The sequence below is a fragment of the Haemorhous mexicanus genome, chromosome Z (assembly GCF_027477595.1).
Source record: "Haemorhous mexicanus isolate bHaeMex1 chromosome Z, bHaeMex1.pri, whole genome shotgun sequence".
Lineage (NCBI taxonomy): Eukaryota > Metazoa > Chordata > Aves > Passeriformes > Fringillidae > Haemorhous > Haemorhous mexicanus.
The window spans coordinates 55,634,809-55,650,378 of record NC_082381.1 but is presented as its reverse complement, the minus strand read 5'-3'; the positions used below and the strand labels follow the sequence as shown (position 1 = coordinate 55,650,378).

At 36.4% G+C, this 15,570-nt stretch overlaps 1 protein-coding gene across 3 annotated transcripts in view; it reads left to right on the top strand.

The window, feature by feature from the left end:
• Nucleotides 1–15,570, top strand: part of DENND4C (DENN domain containing 4C) — a 72,119-nt gene that overhangs the window by 38,401 nt on the left and 18,148 nt on the right. For 2 of the 3 annotated variants that reach the window (XM_059836887.1, XM_059836886.1), the window contains 13 exons: nt 1,744–1,962; nt 2,971–3,116; nt 4,251–4,286; nt 4,518–4,648; nt 5,459–5,591; nt 6,018–6,224; nt 6,876–7,004; nt 7,732–7,876; nt 8,202–8,348; nt 10,540–10,665; nt 11,521–11,661; nt 12,965–14,100; nt 14,986–15,166. In XM_059836887.1, the coding sequence (XP_059692870.1) occupies nt 1,744–1,962; nt 2,971–3,116; nt 4,251–4,286; nt 4,518–4,648; nt 5,459–5,591; nt 6,018–6,224; nt 6,876–7,004; nt 7,732–7,876; nt 8,202–8,348; nt 10,540–10,665; nt 11,521–11,661; nt 12,965–14,100; nt 14,986–15,166 (2,877 nt within the window). The remainder of the gene's footprint in view (nt 1–1,743; nt 1,963–2,970; nt 3,117–4,250; nt 4,287–4,517; nt 4,649–5,458; nt 5,592–6,017; nt 6,225–6,875; nt 7,005–7,731; nt 7,877–8,201; nt 8,349–10,539; nt 10,666–11,520; nt 11,662–12,964; nt 14,101–14,985; nt 15,167–15,570) is intronic. The other variant, XM_059836888.1, reaches the window with a different exon arrangement.

Sequence of the window (15,570 nt, the reverse complement as noted above, 5' to 3'; positions counted from 1 at the left end):
TTGAGCACAACCAGTGGTCTCTCTTAAATATTTTTCTATTTTGGCAATATTATAATAGCTGTGTTGTAATATTTATTTATATTTATGTAGAGGTATTTTATTATTATAACTGATATTTTTGTTGTAAATGTGGAACTGTCATTTTCAGCAATACCTGCTGCTGGTTTTTTAAGACTGCAAGAGTAAACTCTTGATGTCACTTACTTCTTTCCACCATTTGGTGCACTAAAATGTTAGGATTGATGTTAGAAAAGTAGTTTTAGATATGTATTCTTCAGAACTGGAAAAACATGGTGTAACAAATGAGTGTAAGTTTAGGTCACTTAAAGAATCAGCGGCAAAGCTATTGGCAAAAGCAGGTTTCATATGAATTTGCAAAAGCACAGCCAAGTTCAGTAGCAAGATTCACTCTATCACTGATGAAGAACAAAAGAAAAAACAGATTAGAATCAAGGTAGAATGATTTTAACAAAGTCTGGAAATGCAAAGGGGCAAGGGTTTAAAGTGCTAGGGGAGACACATCTGTAGAGTCAAGAGGTCCTCAAGAGTCAGAGAGGACCCCCTTTCTTTCTAAATTCCCGATGGAGCCTAGGTGCAACTGAATCCAAACTCAGCCTTAGACCAAGGGGCCAAGTCCAAACTAAGCCCCAGGTTTGTCTAAAGGATTTAGCAGCATTTAATCATTGACTGATATAACATTTACAAAGTGATTTAAGAGGAGTTACTGTAAGCACCACAGTAACTTCATTACAGATCTGAGATGGGAATATTCATACTCTACTTGCCATTGGGTGTTTAAGTCCATTGACACATATCCAAAGAATTGTATGCAAATGTGTAGGTACCTGTTGAAAATTCACTTTGAGTTCAGTGAGATACTCCATCCCTTGACAACACTCAAAGGGTGACAGGTTGAGGTTTGAGGATTGGGTGGTACCCAGTATGGGGGGAGGTAGCCCAGACCCTGTCATCAGGTTTCAGCAATGCAGAGTATGGCATGGCAAACTAGAGAGCTGGTGGGCTCAGAGAGGTCCCACTGAGAATTAGGGGGACCTCAGTCATAGCTGCCCAGGAGAGCTAAGAGGGCCTGGTTTAGGACTAATCTTCATAGTGTCACAAAATTATTATCTTCAGCCATCTGTCAGTCTTCATCATGTGGACTGAAAACTACTGGAATTTTCCTCAAAAGTCCAGTTATTGTAATAATAATAATAATAATATTGTTCTGTTTAAGCTATGATTCAGTCAAATAGTGTTCCAAGACTATCCATTAGGCAAGAACTGTTCTTTAGGCAGCAGCAGTTCCTGAGAACAGTCAATGTTTCTGGTGAGCTGAAGGGGACCTTAACTGCTCAGAAACCATAAATCAAGGCTAAGACCTAGACAGAATGCCTGAGGAAACTGGAGATTGTATAGCAGCCCAAAAGGAGCTTGGCTGGGGCAGAGAATATAAAAAGCTACTACTCAATGGTGCTTTGTGTTTATGTTGATTTATTATTTAAAGACTATATTCATTTGAGTATGAAGTAACATTAACTGAGCTGACATCCTTGGTTTGGGTCACAGACTGCTACATGAGTTAGGAAAATACACTTTTAAGGTAACCTATAATGTCAACCCATTCAACTGGAAAATAATCACGGGATTTCTGGTGCTTATCGCGTATGAACATGGGCAAATAGAAACAAATTTTTGAATGCACTGAATTTTTATTAAAGGCTTGTATGTGTTGCTCATTGCTAGTTCACAGGAAGACTCAAGAAGGCTCTGCAGTGGAAATGACTCCTATAGAGGCAGATTTCTCCTGGCAGAAGAAGATGATAGAACTTGAGATGTTGATCCAGGAAGCATTTCTCCGTTTCATGGCTTCTATTTTGAAGGGTTACAGAACATTCCTCAAGCCAATCACACAGGCACCTTCAAATAAAGCAACTGCTGCTGATTCACTGTTTGATCATCAAGGTGAGGGTAGGGCAAACAAGCTGCTGATAGCATTGGCAGTGTTACAGCTTCAGAGCTGAGGAGCTGCATAACTTTAAAAGATCAAAGTTCCCTTTGGTTGTACAGTTCTTGGCGGTATTTAAAATTGCAGTTGTCTAAAGTTAAGCTATTCAAAGTTGATTGGAACACAGATACATACGTATAGGACTGCAGGTTTGCACTAACTCCAGTATTAGAAAAAGCTTTTTTTTAATAGCATGGTGCCCTCTCATCATGGCATATTCTGCAAGGGCATCTCTTAGGAATTAAAAAATATTTCTTAATTTGTATGATGCAAAAATGCTAAAAGCCCAGTAATGAGGAGGGAAGTAATGGTCTTGATAGAAGTGGAAAAATAGTAGAGAATGGGGCGGAAGTCAGAAATACGGCAAGCAATAAACAAAAGTTGGCAAATGTCACTTCCCTTATCACTGTTAACTATTCAGATCTGTTCATGAGTCAGACGCTACATAAAATGTCACAGGGGTTTTGTCTGTGGTGGTGTTTTGTGTCTTGTTTCTTCTTTTGGGGTTGTTGATTTGGTTTTTTTTTTAATTACTGGATAAGATGTTTGAGAAGAGATTTTTAGGTGATCATTTGTAGAGTTTTCAATTTTATCAAGCCCATCACATTTTAGAATAACGTAATTTTTATTTTAGTATTGTTTTAGCTGTTGGATGCTTTTGTACAAGGTCGTCTTTTTCTTGCCCAATGAGTCAACAAACAGGGTGAGAAGGGGTTACATGGGTGTGATTGGTTGCCAAAGATGTAAAGAAAATAGCTATCAAAAATGCTGTTATTTTAATCTTCCAAATGCAAATAGATATAAGTAGTTGCTATTGATAAAGCAAATACTTTATGTATTAGCATCTTTAGTAATTTATATTGATTATGTGATTTATGTGATTTATGTTTAATAACTCACTTAATGTATTAATTTCTTATAGATCTTTAAATAATATTTAGTTGTGTGTTCCCTTTTATTACCAGGATTTTTAAAAAGCAGAGACCGGGCCTATACAAAGTTTTACACACATCTCACCAAGACACAGATATTCAGCCGCTTTATTGAAGAGTGCAGTTTTGTGAGTGACAAGGATACTGGCTTGGCATTTTTTGATGACTGCATAGAAAAGGTGAAAAATATACTACTATATAATATTCTTCTGTTCACTTTGTGTTACTGTCCCATCCTTTAGTTGGGAAGGTACAAAACTTCTGCAGGGAGTGTCCAAAAGGATTGGAATTCTTGGTGGTTATTGCTGAGTAATTTCCCTTTCTTCATCTTTTTGTGCAGTCATAATTTCTGTGTTGTTGGAGGAAATTTTTTATTAAAGGCCTGTAAGATTTCAATATATAAGATAATGTGAGAATTACCAGTAGCTGGCACTTCAGGAAAATACCATCCATGTCTTCCTATTAAATATTAATTTACTCCCTCTAGTGTAGAATTGCTACCAGTGGTCATCTGCCATGACCAAGAAACATCATTGTAGTTTTTCCCACAATTTCAACTTTAAACATGCCTAGTGTTTCAGATGTGGTCAGAACTGGTTTATGTATATAAGTTCCCCTTTCTTTACATGCATGTTCTAGAAGAAAGATTGCTCCTTTTTTTTTTCTTTTTATTTTTTTAATATAGTCACATCAGTATGGTTCTGGTCTAGATAGGTAATGGAGTTTATAGCATCATCTTTGAAATTCCAAGTTCACAATATTAAAGTTATGTGCTAGAGAATTGTATTTATTTTTTAAGGCATATGTATATGATTCTTTTTGGGGGAACCTTCATATTAATAACAAGTTTTTATAGACTGTGAGTCTTTGATTCAGTCTTTGATTCTAATCAGATTAATATTTGTGAATGGACAAAAGTTTATTTGCCTTTCTTTTTCTCTGCTAAATGTGGGGTATGCATCTAGAGAATACTTTGTTAATAATTCATTAGCAGGTTGTCATATTGGAAATAGCTGCAAAACAGGAATTTCTCTCAAATAAATAAAATGAAAGCACTTTTCCTTTGATAGATTAAGGGTTTTGTATTTAGTAGATAATGTCAGCAGATTGAAAGCATGCTGATTACTGAATTACTGATTACTGCTGATTCTTCACTGAAGTATTTGAAAAAGAGCTTAATTGCTTTTATTGTAATATGGAAAATTGCCATTTCTTCTTTAATATTTCAGCAAGTGGCACAGCTTTAATATAATTATTTAGGATTTTGATTTTGAGTTGAGAAGAAACTCTTAATTTATTTTTTCTTTTCCCAGCTCTTTCCAGATAAAGGAACGGAAAAAGGAGAGAAGGTACTTTTGCCCTTGAAAATGTTTAGGGATATCTGATCATGAAATAAAAATGGAAATACAAGGCTGTGGACTTGATATTTGAGTAATTGGAACAAGTATAATTTATATATATCTAGTCAAATACAGTGTATATTAAATATATTTTTTACACATTTCAACATAATTGACATTGTAAAGGACATTTTGTTACAATGACAAACTTTGTACTTAATTTACAAATTCTGTTTTCAGGTTGATATAGATTCTGTTGAAGATGCACGCTTGATTGAGCTTGATGAGTCACAAAAAAGTGAACACACAGTGTTCATAATGCCACCAGAACCACCTGCTGATGATGGACAGGATCGAGTGCCAAAATACAGGTACAAGTTAGACAGTCACGTAGAGTGAAACTAGAGTGCCTATGATGGTTAGCAGGGCAGATGTTCTGTTCTAGTGCCTTGCCTTAATACAGTATTCAGAATAACTATTTGAAAGATATGAACTGCCCAGATTCTGGTAAGTTTCTGAACCTCTAGAAGTCAGTGTTTTGGGTGTGTAAATGTGACGGCATGTGGATTATGGTATTAATTTTTCAATAACTTCTTGCCAGCTTAATAGCAATGCTTTTCTTCATGTATTCAGTGTCCTTCTTCCTGTTTGAGCCATTTGAGTGTATTTTGTAGCAAGTGCAGTGCTCTTTGTTCCATGTTGGGAATGATGAAGGGTGGGTTATGACTCTACCCAATACTACTGATCTGCAGATGATGAACCAAAAGAGCAAAACATGCACTCCACTTTTCAGATTTCTTGCATTCAGTCTTTTTCAGCCCTGTGCAAGAAGTATGGAGTTTCAGACATTCTGGGTAAAATTTATTTCTTCCTGTCTCTCTTGGAGATCATGAGTGTTCTGTTTTTTGCTGTTGTCCTTGTTAATCACCGTCTGTGCTCCCCTGACCTTCATGACATGGTTAGCAGTCTGGTTCTTATTTCCATTGTCTTTGGAGGCTTAGTGTCCAAGGCATCTTCTTGTAGTATTTAATAAGGCTAAAGGTATCTTGCTGTTTTATTTTTCTCCTGGTTCTTTATTCTCCTGTTTGTCATTTTTTTCCATATCAGTTGTCTTTGCATGGCTTTCCTGCTATGAGCAGGTATGTGAAAAGCTTTTTTATTTTTTTTAATCATCCATATAGCTATAAAAACTTCCCGCGGCTAGATTTCAAGCTCTTTGACAGGCCACAGGAGCTGAAGCTGTCCTTCAGCAGACACCCAGCTGGAAGCAGCATTTCAAATAGTCCAGCACTCATGGCAAAGAGGACAAAACAGGTTAGATGAGTCTCACTGTAATCACTGCATGATCACTGAAAGATACAAATTTTCTTGGTAAAACTGCAACTCTCTGTTTATACTGTTAGAGGTTTGATCTCTGTAACTTAAAAATAAAAGAAACAGAAGAGATTAAAAAATTATCATCTGAAATTACAGTGAATTGTGGAATGCATTTTTAAGCTTTAGACTGTAATATAAAATTAAATTGAAATTAATGTTTGTGTGGGGAAAAAAGATTGATCCTGATGCTAGTTTTTGTTTGCAGAGCATCTTAAGAAGAGAATGGTAAAAAGGGATCTTCAGCTGAATGTGTGTCTATTAATATTAAATGTTTACTCTTAAGAAGCCAGTATCTGAGTTAGATTTCTAGATTCAAGATGTTATGTCTTTTATCTGATTTTGTGTTTTGTTTCACCCTTACAGGAGATAAAAACAGCCCATAAATTAGCCAAGAAATATTATGTAAGCCCCTCCCAGTGGGCTAAGTGTCTCTTCAGTCATAGTTACAGCCTATGGTTTATTTGCCTGCCAGCCTATGTCAGAGTTGCACATCCCAAGGTCAAAGCACTGCAACAGGCATATGATGTTCTGATTAAAATGAGAAAAACCGAAGTGGAACCACTAGATGAGGCAAGTGACTGTGAAATAGAAGACAAGGTGCAACTGCAGTGTGTTTTGCTGACACCCCCAGGTTAAGCCTACTTACGGTTAGGCCTGTGTTTAAAGCCACCTTAAAATCATCTCAAGTCAGCTTAACTATGGCAACTGGAAATTAAGTCCCTTTTTTATCCCCAGTGTAGTGTGTGCTGGGTCAACTACTCCAACTCAGTGTTGCTAGTCTTCTCACAGATAACTTCCAGAAGGAAGTTCTTGAATATCCCTGGTTTTTATTGCACTTTAATTAGTGCTTTGCAGCCTTACTGCACTGAAGGGATGATGGGTTTATGTGCAGCATACAGTTCTTTCAGTAGTATCCACAGGCACACAGCAGCAAGTTGTCATGCTTTTAATATGGGCACCTTATCTCCTTTATTTCTCAAATAGCAGACCTGAGTGAAAAAAAAAAAAATTGGGGTGGTCAACAGTGTGACTGTCGATGTTATTTCCGTTTCTGTGCCTTGCTCTTTGAGTTTTGCTCCCTCTTCTGGATGTAGCATGTTATGGACTAACTAGTTCTTTGTTTTTCCTTTTCTGTGTGTAAAAGTTGGAAATCAGGAAAGAGCTTAAGACATTTCAAAATTCTTGTCTTTAGTCCATTTACACATTTCTGTATCTTGTCAGGTCTGTTACAGAGTAGTAATGCAGCTCTGTGGACTGTGGGGTCAGCCTGTTCAGGCTGTGAGAGTTCTTTTTGAAATGAAAAATGCTGGAATACAGCCAAATGCTATCACCTATGGTTATTACAATAAGGTAAGGGTCCAGCACCTTTTGCAGTTGTCACTCCCAATGTCTGGTAGCATGTTTTTAAGGTTGTTTCTTGCAGCTCTTCACTTGGATTTGCTGATTCTCTTAGTCAAGCCATTCTTTTGGGCATGCTTACAGAATGACTGAATCTACACTAAATGGTTCTACAGTGTTAAATTTACACTCCCTGCTGTTTGGCTAACCAAAAATCTGTATCTGTATTCTATTGAATACAGATTTAAACTGTTTCCATTTGCAAATTTTGGAACCTTCTAGTGCTTCCATGTCCAATAAATCTATTCTAAGGTGTATTCTTTAAGATAGCAAGATCCAAAATGAATGAAAGCTGGAATTAGGCTAGTTGAAGTAGCCTCCCTCTCTTTCCTTGCTTCCAAGTTCCTGATTAAACTTCATAGTAAACTACAGAAAGTAACATCTCCTTTCTTTTTCCTATGGTCTTATGTTGCTGTCAGAATATATAGATAAGAACAAAACCCACCTTGTTTAATTAAAGTAATTTTGATCCATTGTCTGGTTTTACTCAACTATTTTGTACTGACCTGTGGAATAAAATGGAAGAGCTCATAAAAATTCAAGTATTTGTCCTACTTTACATGGTTGGCAGTAAATGCTTTTTTTATTGGTGGCAGGGGTGAAGCTTCTCACCGTACTGTGGTTTTTCAATGTAACTTCTTTACTGTTTTTGTTATTGCAAAAATGTCTCTTTCTGCAGGCGGTTTTAGAGTCTTCTTGGCCTAGTGGTAACCGCAGTGGCATATTCCTGTGGACAAAGGTACGAAATGTAGTTCATGGCACAGCGCAGTTTAGGCAGTGCCTGAAGAAATCAATGCAGAGCCCACAAGTGCCTGTGATACCAGGTAATAAGTTAGTTGAAATAGATTTATTTATGGTGAGAAGGGGCATAACACTTTCAGAGCAGCTAACATTGTTTCTTTTGAAAGTGGAAAATCTGTCCTTAAACGTATAAAAATTCATATTTGCCAACTTGATGCTTATAACAGAATTAAAATGTCTTTTGCATACTGAAGAATTAATTATCTTGATTTCTGTTGCCAGAATTTCATACTCTTATTTTATATGTGTGAGCAGAAGTGTTTGCTGTTGTCTGAAGAGGTTAGATTTATTTAAAAACCTGAACAATAAAGTATTTTCTTACTAATCAACTCTTGTTCATGTCTTTAGCTCTGCGGAGTCCCACGGGTGGAAGTGATGGGGACATGGTGAGCCATGGTAGCGTGGATAGTTCTAATGATGCTAACAGTGGGGAGCACACCCTCTTCGTCAGTGACTTAGTCAGGCTTGATTCCGTTGATAATCACTCTAGCACAGGTACTAGATTCTGCTGAGTTTACTACTAACAGTTCCCCAAAAGGCTAAATTTTCTAGTCTCCTGTTGATTTCCCCTTCACAACTACTGCTTTCCCTTCTTGAGGCTGTAGAGAAGGGTGGAGTTAACTTGTGTTGAAAAAGAAGTACACTGTTGTTGAACATTTCTCCTTTTCTGCACATTATGCTTTAATTCAGAATGTACCATAGCAGAAATACTGTATATAAAAATAAATGTTTTGCTGTGGTCTCACATACCCTACTTTTTGTATTAACCTTCAGAAAAGGTATAAAGCCTCTGACAAATGAGGCTGTTTAATTTTTGCATGTTGTCATTTATTCACAGAAGTGGTAGTCCATGTCAGTAAAATCTTTCCATGAAAGAAGTGGTATTTGGTGAGGTGATTAGAAAGTAACACTTGAAAATGTTTTTCCTTGATAATATCTCAGAAAGTTCTAGTTAGCATTCATGGAATTAGTATGTTATGTTAGGTTATGGTAAACTATGATTTTAAATGCCATATTCAAGTGTCTTAATAGTAGTTGCTAAACTGTGAAATAAATACAGAAATTGTCAGAAGCTTGTCATACAGTTTTTAGGAGACACTGTGGAAATGGAAAGGCAGGTGATAAGCTGGAGAAAAACTCCACGTAAAACATAGTGTGCACTCCTCCTGACAAACTGAAGTAAAAAGAGTGCGCAGGAAGTTAATAATTTAGGATGGCAAGACAAAATGCATGGTTCTTCTTATCTGCTCTAGTACTGATCACATCCTACCTGTGCAGTTTCAACTAAACTTCCTTTCTGTTTGTACTTCAAAACTTAATGCACAAAATTATTCTTGCACACTCTTCATGTTTTTAATACCTTGAACCCTCCTGTAAAGAGAACTTTGAGTCTGATTCCTGTGCTTCATCTGATATGTCTGCCTAGATTACTGAACTTCCCTTCTCTCTGCTCTTTGTTGCTCTGCTTTTTGCTCTTTGCTGTCTCTTGGGTGCCGTATTTGTCCTTGGCTATCACGGTGTGGGGTGCAGACTTATGGTGTGAAGCCTTGGATGCACGTGTGCATTATTTCTACCCTTGAATGTTACTCCTGCAGGTAATTCACCCATTTATTGATGGGGTATTGGCACTTCTGCTCAAGGCAGGGATACTAACATTATTGAAAATCTGACAGAGAGAAAACAAGCACCTAAGAATGTCAGAACTTAATTTTCTATATAAAAAGTTTTTAATAGAAATACATTGTAGCCAAATGTATTAATTGATGGCTGCTCAAATTTTAAATTCTTTTAAACATAGTTGTTATTTGTTGGTAAAATAAATAGCAGTGATATGTATGGTAGATGAATTGTATCTGTCACCCAAGTTTTATGGAGCTTCCTAACACCTTTCGCACTCAATAACTTACTTTGATCTTTTTTGTTGCATTAATGAGTGCTATTAGGTACTCTGAAGTATATGAACAATCCAGTTTAACATGTTGCTGTGAAATGTGTCCATACAGTATTTTTGTCTTTTTGCACATGCAGCAACACTTCAGATAAAAAATAACAGAGAAAAGAGACTTTCTGTATTTTTTGATGTGACAAACTTCTTTGATTACTGAAAACTTTTGGGGTTTTAATGAGTTACAGCTGGCAGTTTAACTGGTATAGCAGAGGAACAGACCTTTTAGAAAGTGTTTGTAGTTTTATTTTTTTTCTATTACAATTTATACTTTGGCATATAGTGCAAAGATATAGCACAGTTTATAGTACAGTTTTTTTCCAGAGCTGTATTCACTGTTAGAAGCTTGCTCAGTTATGGCTGTGCTTGTCTATATTTCTTTTGTTAATGCATTTGAGAATTTAGCTTACCAAGCAGTTAAATATTTCATGCTAATGTGAAAGGAAAGGAATGAGAGCAGATACAGTGCATTAAAAATAGTTAGTCACCATAGTGTTTCTAGGGGAATAACTCATATTTATTATAATTAGAAAAGTAAATTTGGATAAGTATAGCAGAATTATTTCTGGTGTTATCATGACTGAGTAGGTCTTTCCACAAATTAGACATTTTGGAGATCTTAATATGAACTTTTCTGGAGAGATAACACATGAACAATAAATTTCAGATCCTTTATTTTCTTATTGAAAACAAATTTAGGAAGGGAAAAAGAGCTTGAAGCATGTGTATTTCTTCCAACAGGTGGTCAGTCAGACCAAGGTTACAGATCCAAGGATGAACTCTTGAGAGATGGTGAGGATAGTCTTCCTGCAACTGAAACACAAGTAGAGAAAGATATTTCTTCTAACCTTGAAGACTTAATAGGAGGTTAAGTATGCGTGTTTACGTTGGTGAAGGCTTTTGGTAATAAATGTGTTTCATGCATTAGAATACCACAGATACCCAGTATATTGAATTAATAATGTTCCAAGGCTCAGAATGCAATAGATTTCATACAGTTATTTTACTTCTATGTCCTAAATTATAGCAGTGGAATGTGTATAAGTAGAAATAGGCTTTTATTAGATTAACTTAATTTAGATGGAAAAAATGGACAAATTTTGGGGTACGCAGTAATTTGCATTCCATTTCCCTCATTTATCTGTTTAAAATCTTTATGATTTTTTTAGCTGTACTTGTTGACCTAATAAAAGGCACTACTTTTTCCTACAAACTCTTCCCAGCTATAGATGGCCTTAGGGTCATCTCCTGTCTTCTGTTAAAATTTTGCCCTTAGTTTTTCTGTATTTCGTTTTCATTACTGAATTTGTTTCATATCTGGGTTATGAGATCCGTTATGTGAGTTAGGGTTTTTAAAGCTCTCATTAAACAAATTGCCCTGCATGAAAGTCTGTGAACTACTGTTCTTATTCTGCTTTGGTTATTTGAAAAAATACCATGGGGAGAAACTGGCAAGTGCTATAATCCTGTGAACACCTAAGCACTCTCTGCATAATGCTGGCAGCTGTAACCTTTCTGGGTATTGCTTCCAGGAAATGTTCAGTGCTATTAGGACTGATCCTTTATTTTGTTATTACATAAGGCGACAATTGGAGTTTATATTTTACATATCAGTGCAAATAATTACTAAGTTAAATCTTAAATTTCTAGCTATATATCTCTATCTATCTATCTATCTATGTATCTATCTATGTATTAATGTTCACATTCTCTTTCTTGCAGAGATTTCTACAGAAAAGTCTTATGAAAAGCAACAGCTGAATATAGAAACTCCAAGTCCAGCTGATCCACCTGCTTGGGGTAACAGTATTGTGAAAGTTCCATCAGGCTTTTTTGATAGCAGTGGAAGGAAGAGCAGTGATGGTGAGTCACTGGGTGAAACAGAGCTTGCTGAAGTCCTGATCTTGTGTTGTAGTGTTTTGCAATTTGTTTCATCTTATGAAAAGAAACAAAACCTCTGTTCAAGGTGCAGATGCCTTGTACAATGTTTACTTTCTACCTATCCTATGCAGGTAACACAGAAAGAACCTCTAGATTCTAAGGTTGAAAATCACTGTTCTGTAGACTGAAATCAAGATTTTTCCTGCCCTGCACTGAGAGTGTTTCAGTAATATACTAGGAAACAAAGAGAAATAATGTCTCCAGTCTTGATTTTATCATCTAAACCTTGCTGGTCTTGGACAAGTCTGTCCCTATTCCTGCAGCTCACATTGCCAATCTATAATGCAGGAACAATGTGTGTTGTCTTTGTGCTGTACAAAATTTATTTACTTATCTCAAGATTGTTGATGAGGAAGATTTATGGATATATAAAAGCCAAATCTTGGGCATATTTTTTTTTTTCTGCCTTTATGTCTGTCCTTTACTAAGACAAGGTAGTCCAGCTTCAGTGGACTACCTTCTGATAGCACAGAATGGAGTTGCAGGTAAGAAGTTGCTTGGAACATTTTGGCAGTTATGAGAACTGATGGCTAGCCAAGAAGCAGCATTGATGTGAGACTCAAACATCCTCTAGCAGGTGGATATGGTAGAACAGGTCTTCTCCTGAGTTCCTAATATAGTAGATTTTCCATACTTATGAAGAATTTAACTTTGCTAACACAGCTATCTAGGTAGTAAATATTCCCAATTACCCGTAGGAAATAGAAACATTTATAAGATTATTTTATGGCTTCCACATGCTAAACTTAATTAGTATTTTCTAAATATACATCTGTGTCATAAAATAAATAATGCATCTGTATTGGGCAGACACACATTATAGTTTTTTTCACAACCAGAATGAACAATGGTGTTTCATATTTAAATCTTGAATGTAGCTCTTGGGGGGAAAATAACCGAAACCAACCAGAGCAACTTTTACTTAAAATTGTAGTTTCCTTTAGTTCATGGATGTAATACTTACTCTCTGGGTGTTGTCACAGGGAAAGGAGGTAGAAGCCATATAGAGCTTTGATTCCAAAGGGTAGGTGGCTTTTGATCTGCAGGATGTCTTTGCAGTAAAATAATGTGTTCATGCTAGAGTAACTTCTCAATGGATATATTGGGACTATAGCACTCCCAGTCTTCTCTATGTAAGGAGATTAGGGAGATTTCACATGGTTTCAGGAAATAAACATTTCTTGTGGCTATGGACACCATATTATTAATGAATTTTCTCTTTCAGAAACAGTTTCTAGCCCACTGTTCATAACTCAGGATTCAGTTGAAGATACGGTCTTTGGTAATGTTTCTCCTAAGAAAACAAGTGAAAAAAGACAGAAGAGACAAAAGCTGTTTTCAGAGAGAAGCTGCAGTTTCAGCAGTGAAAGCAGAGCTGGAATGCTGCTGAAAAAAGGCAGTTTGGACTTGCATTCTAAAGAAATAGCAATAATGATGGGAGCAGATGCCAAGATCTTAACAGCAGCTTTATCTGGGGCCAAAACTTCACCTAAATCCCACAGCTTTGAAAATATCACTGACCAGCAGGTTACTGACATAAGTGGCACTTGGAGTGGTGTGACTGAGAGTGATTGGGACCTAGAACATAGGTCTTCACCAGTGCTGGAAGAACCTGGGGAAGGGCAGGAGGATCTTGAGAATGGAAGAGATGGAAACATTACCACAGTGGAAGACACAAATCTTGAACAGTCAGCTGAGTCTAAAAACCAGAAACCTGAAGCCAAAGATGCAACTGCTAAAAGAAATAGCTTTTATGGAGTGGTTAAGCCTATTGAAAGGGAAGATGTTGAAGTAGGCTTGGACCCTCTGTCTTTGCTAGCTAGTGACAGCACACAACCCGGTTATGCAGAACCTGGGGAAAAGTTGATGTCACCAGTTGCAGCACGTAATTTGGCAGATGAAATAGAGAGCTATATGAATTTGAAGAACCCATTGGGTAGTAAGTTTCCCAGCATGGAACTGCACAAGTCAGATAAGGAAGCAGAAACTTCTGGTACACTTGGTCACTCCCAAGAAAGAAGGTCAAGCCTGCCTTTGGATCCCATCCTACCATCCTCCAAGTGTTATGAAAATCGAAGAAGTCCTTCTGTCTCCAGATCCAAAACATTCACTGTACGATCAAAGCAACAAACTCACCCACAAGTTCAAAAGGAGCGGTCTTCGTCTTTGACAGGACTGGGTCGTTCTTCCCCACATGGCTCATTGGGAACTGTTGTAACAACTTTATCCAATCTGAAGTTAGACAATATACTGTCTGGACCAAAAATTGATGTTTTGAAATCAGGCATGAAGCAGGCTGCCAATGTGGCCAGTAAGATGTGGGGAGTGGTAACATCAGCGTATAGTTACTCAGATGATGAGGTAAGTTTATCAGTATGAAGAATTTGGGGACACAAAGTCAGAGGGCTAACTTCTATGTCCAGAAGATTGCTTCTCTAGGTGTTATTTTTTATTAAGTGTTGACTTTTATTAGTTAATAAAAATTACACTTTATCTATGGTGTTTTTCCTTGCCATTAAAAGAAACTTCACTTTTCAGACAAAAGGAAATTAGATGGTCTCAATGCAGTAGTTTTAGCTTTTTATTCTCAACAAAAATCTCCCATTAGTCTTTTCATTCATATGTAAAGACACCAAACCAAGAAACCCTGGTAACTACAAACTTATGTCACCTTAAATGATGTCATACTGCCCTGTATTACTTTTGAAAACTAGGTTGTGAAAATAAATTACAAACCCAGGAAGTCAGATTGGTGAGGGTCAAAGTTGAAAGTAATAAGGTACAGCGTGAGATCTAGTAAATTTACTTATCAGGAATTTGGAAACTAAATGTTATGGTTCTTCTGTGACTAACAGTGTTTTTCAGAGTAAGACATTTCACATACTAATGACAAGAATGAAAGAGGATATAGAGGGATCAATATTGCAACTTCCTCTTTTATTGTGATGTCTTGTTATTGTGCCTTCAAATTACGTGTCTGCATTCTTTCCTATTTCTTTTGTAATGAATAAATTTATATCACTATTGTTTTGTCACTCAGTTTGTCAGTTTTTCCATATCCTCCTGCTTTGTCCAGTATCTGCACTTTTGGAGTCTACATAGATTTATCTTACATCTCATAATCTTTTTACATTAGGATTTATCTTAATCTGCTAGTTTAATTTTTTATTCTTCAGGATAAAGATGGAAGTAAAATAATGGATGTGGAGGTACTGAAAAATGCTACTTTTTCTTCTTGCATTAAAGGAAGAAAACCATCGACCAGACTATAACTTCCCTGTGGGCTTTGAAGATAGTATTTTAGGAGATAATCTGTCATCAAGAACTGGAGTTCCAGGCCTACTTACAAATGAACTTGCACAAAGCACTACTAGTCTTGGTAGTAGCAGCAGTGGTGGTGATGTAGGAAGACAGCATTACAGTGCAGGTGAGATAATTTGGTTTTATTTTCCCCTGATAACTTGATTATAATACAACAAACAGGGAATACTGTTGTATGTGAAGTCACTCAAAACAATGAAAGCTATGATAATGTGAAATTATTTCAAGCCCTTAAGAGTATTTCAAGCAAATTTTCACTTCCATTCTATACTCTTTTCTTGCAGTAGCAAGTAGCTAATGCTTCTCTCTATGTTGAATGTATAAAAAGCTGATACATTATGCAGGAGTTTAACCATAAAAATACTTCCTATGTATGTGATAGGAAGATTGCTAACTAGTTATAGCAAGAAATACCTCATTCATGTAAAATCATAAACTATTGAAAGTATTAACAGTGAAATATTAATACAGAAAAGCTGAGCAGTTTGACAGCTGGTAATAGTTGCATAA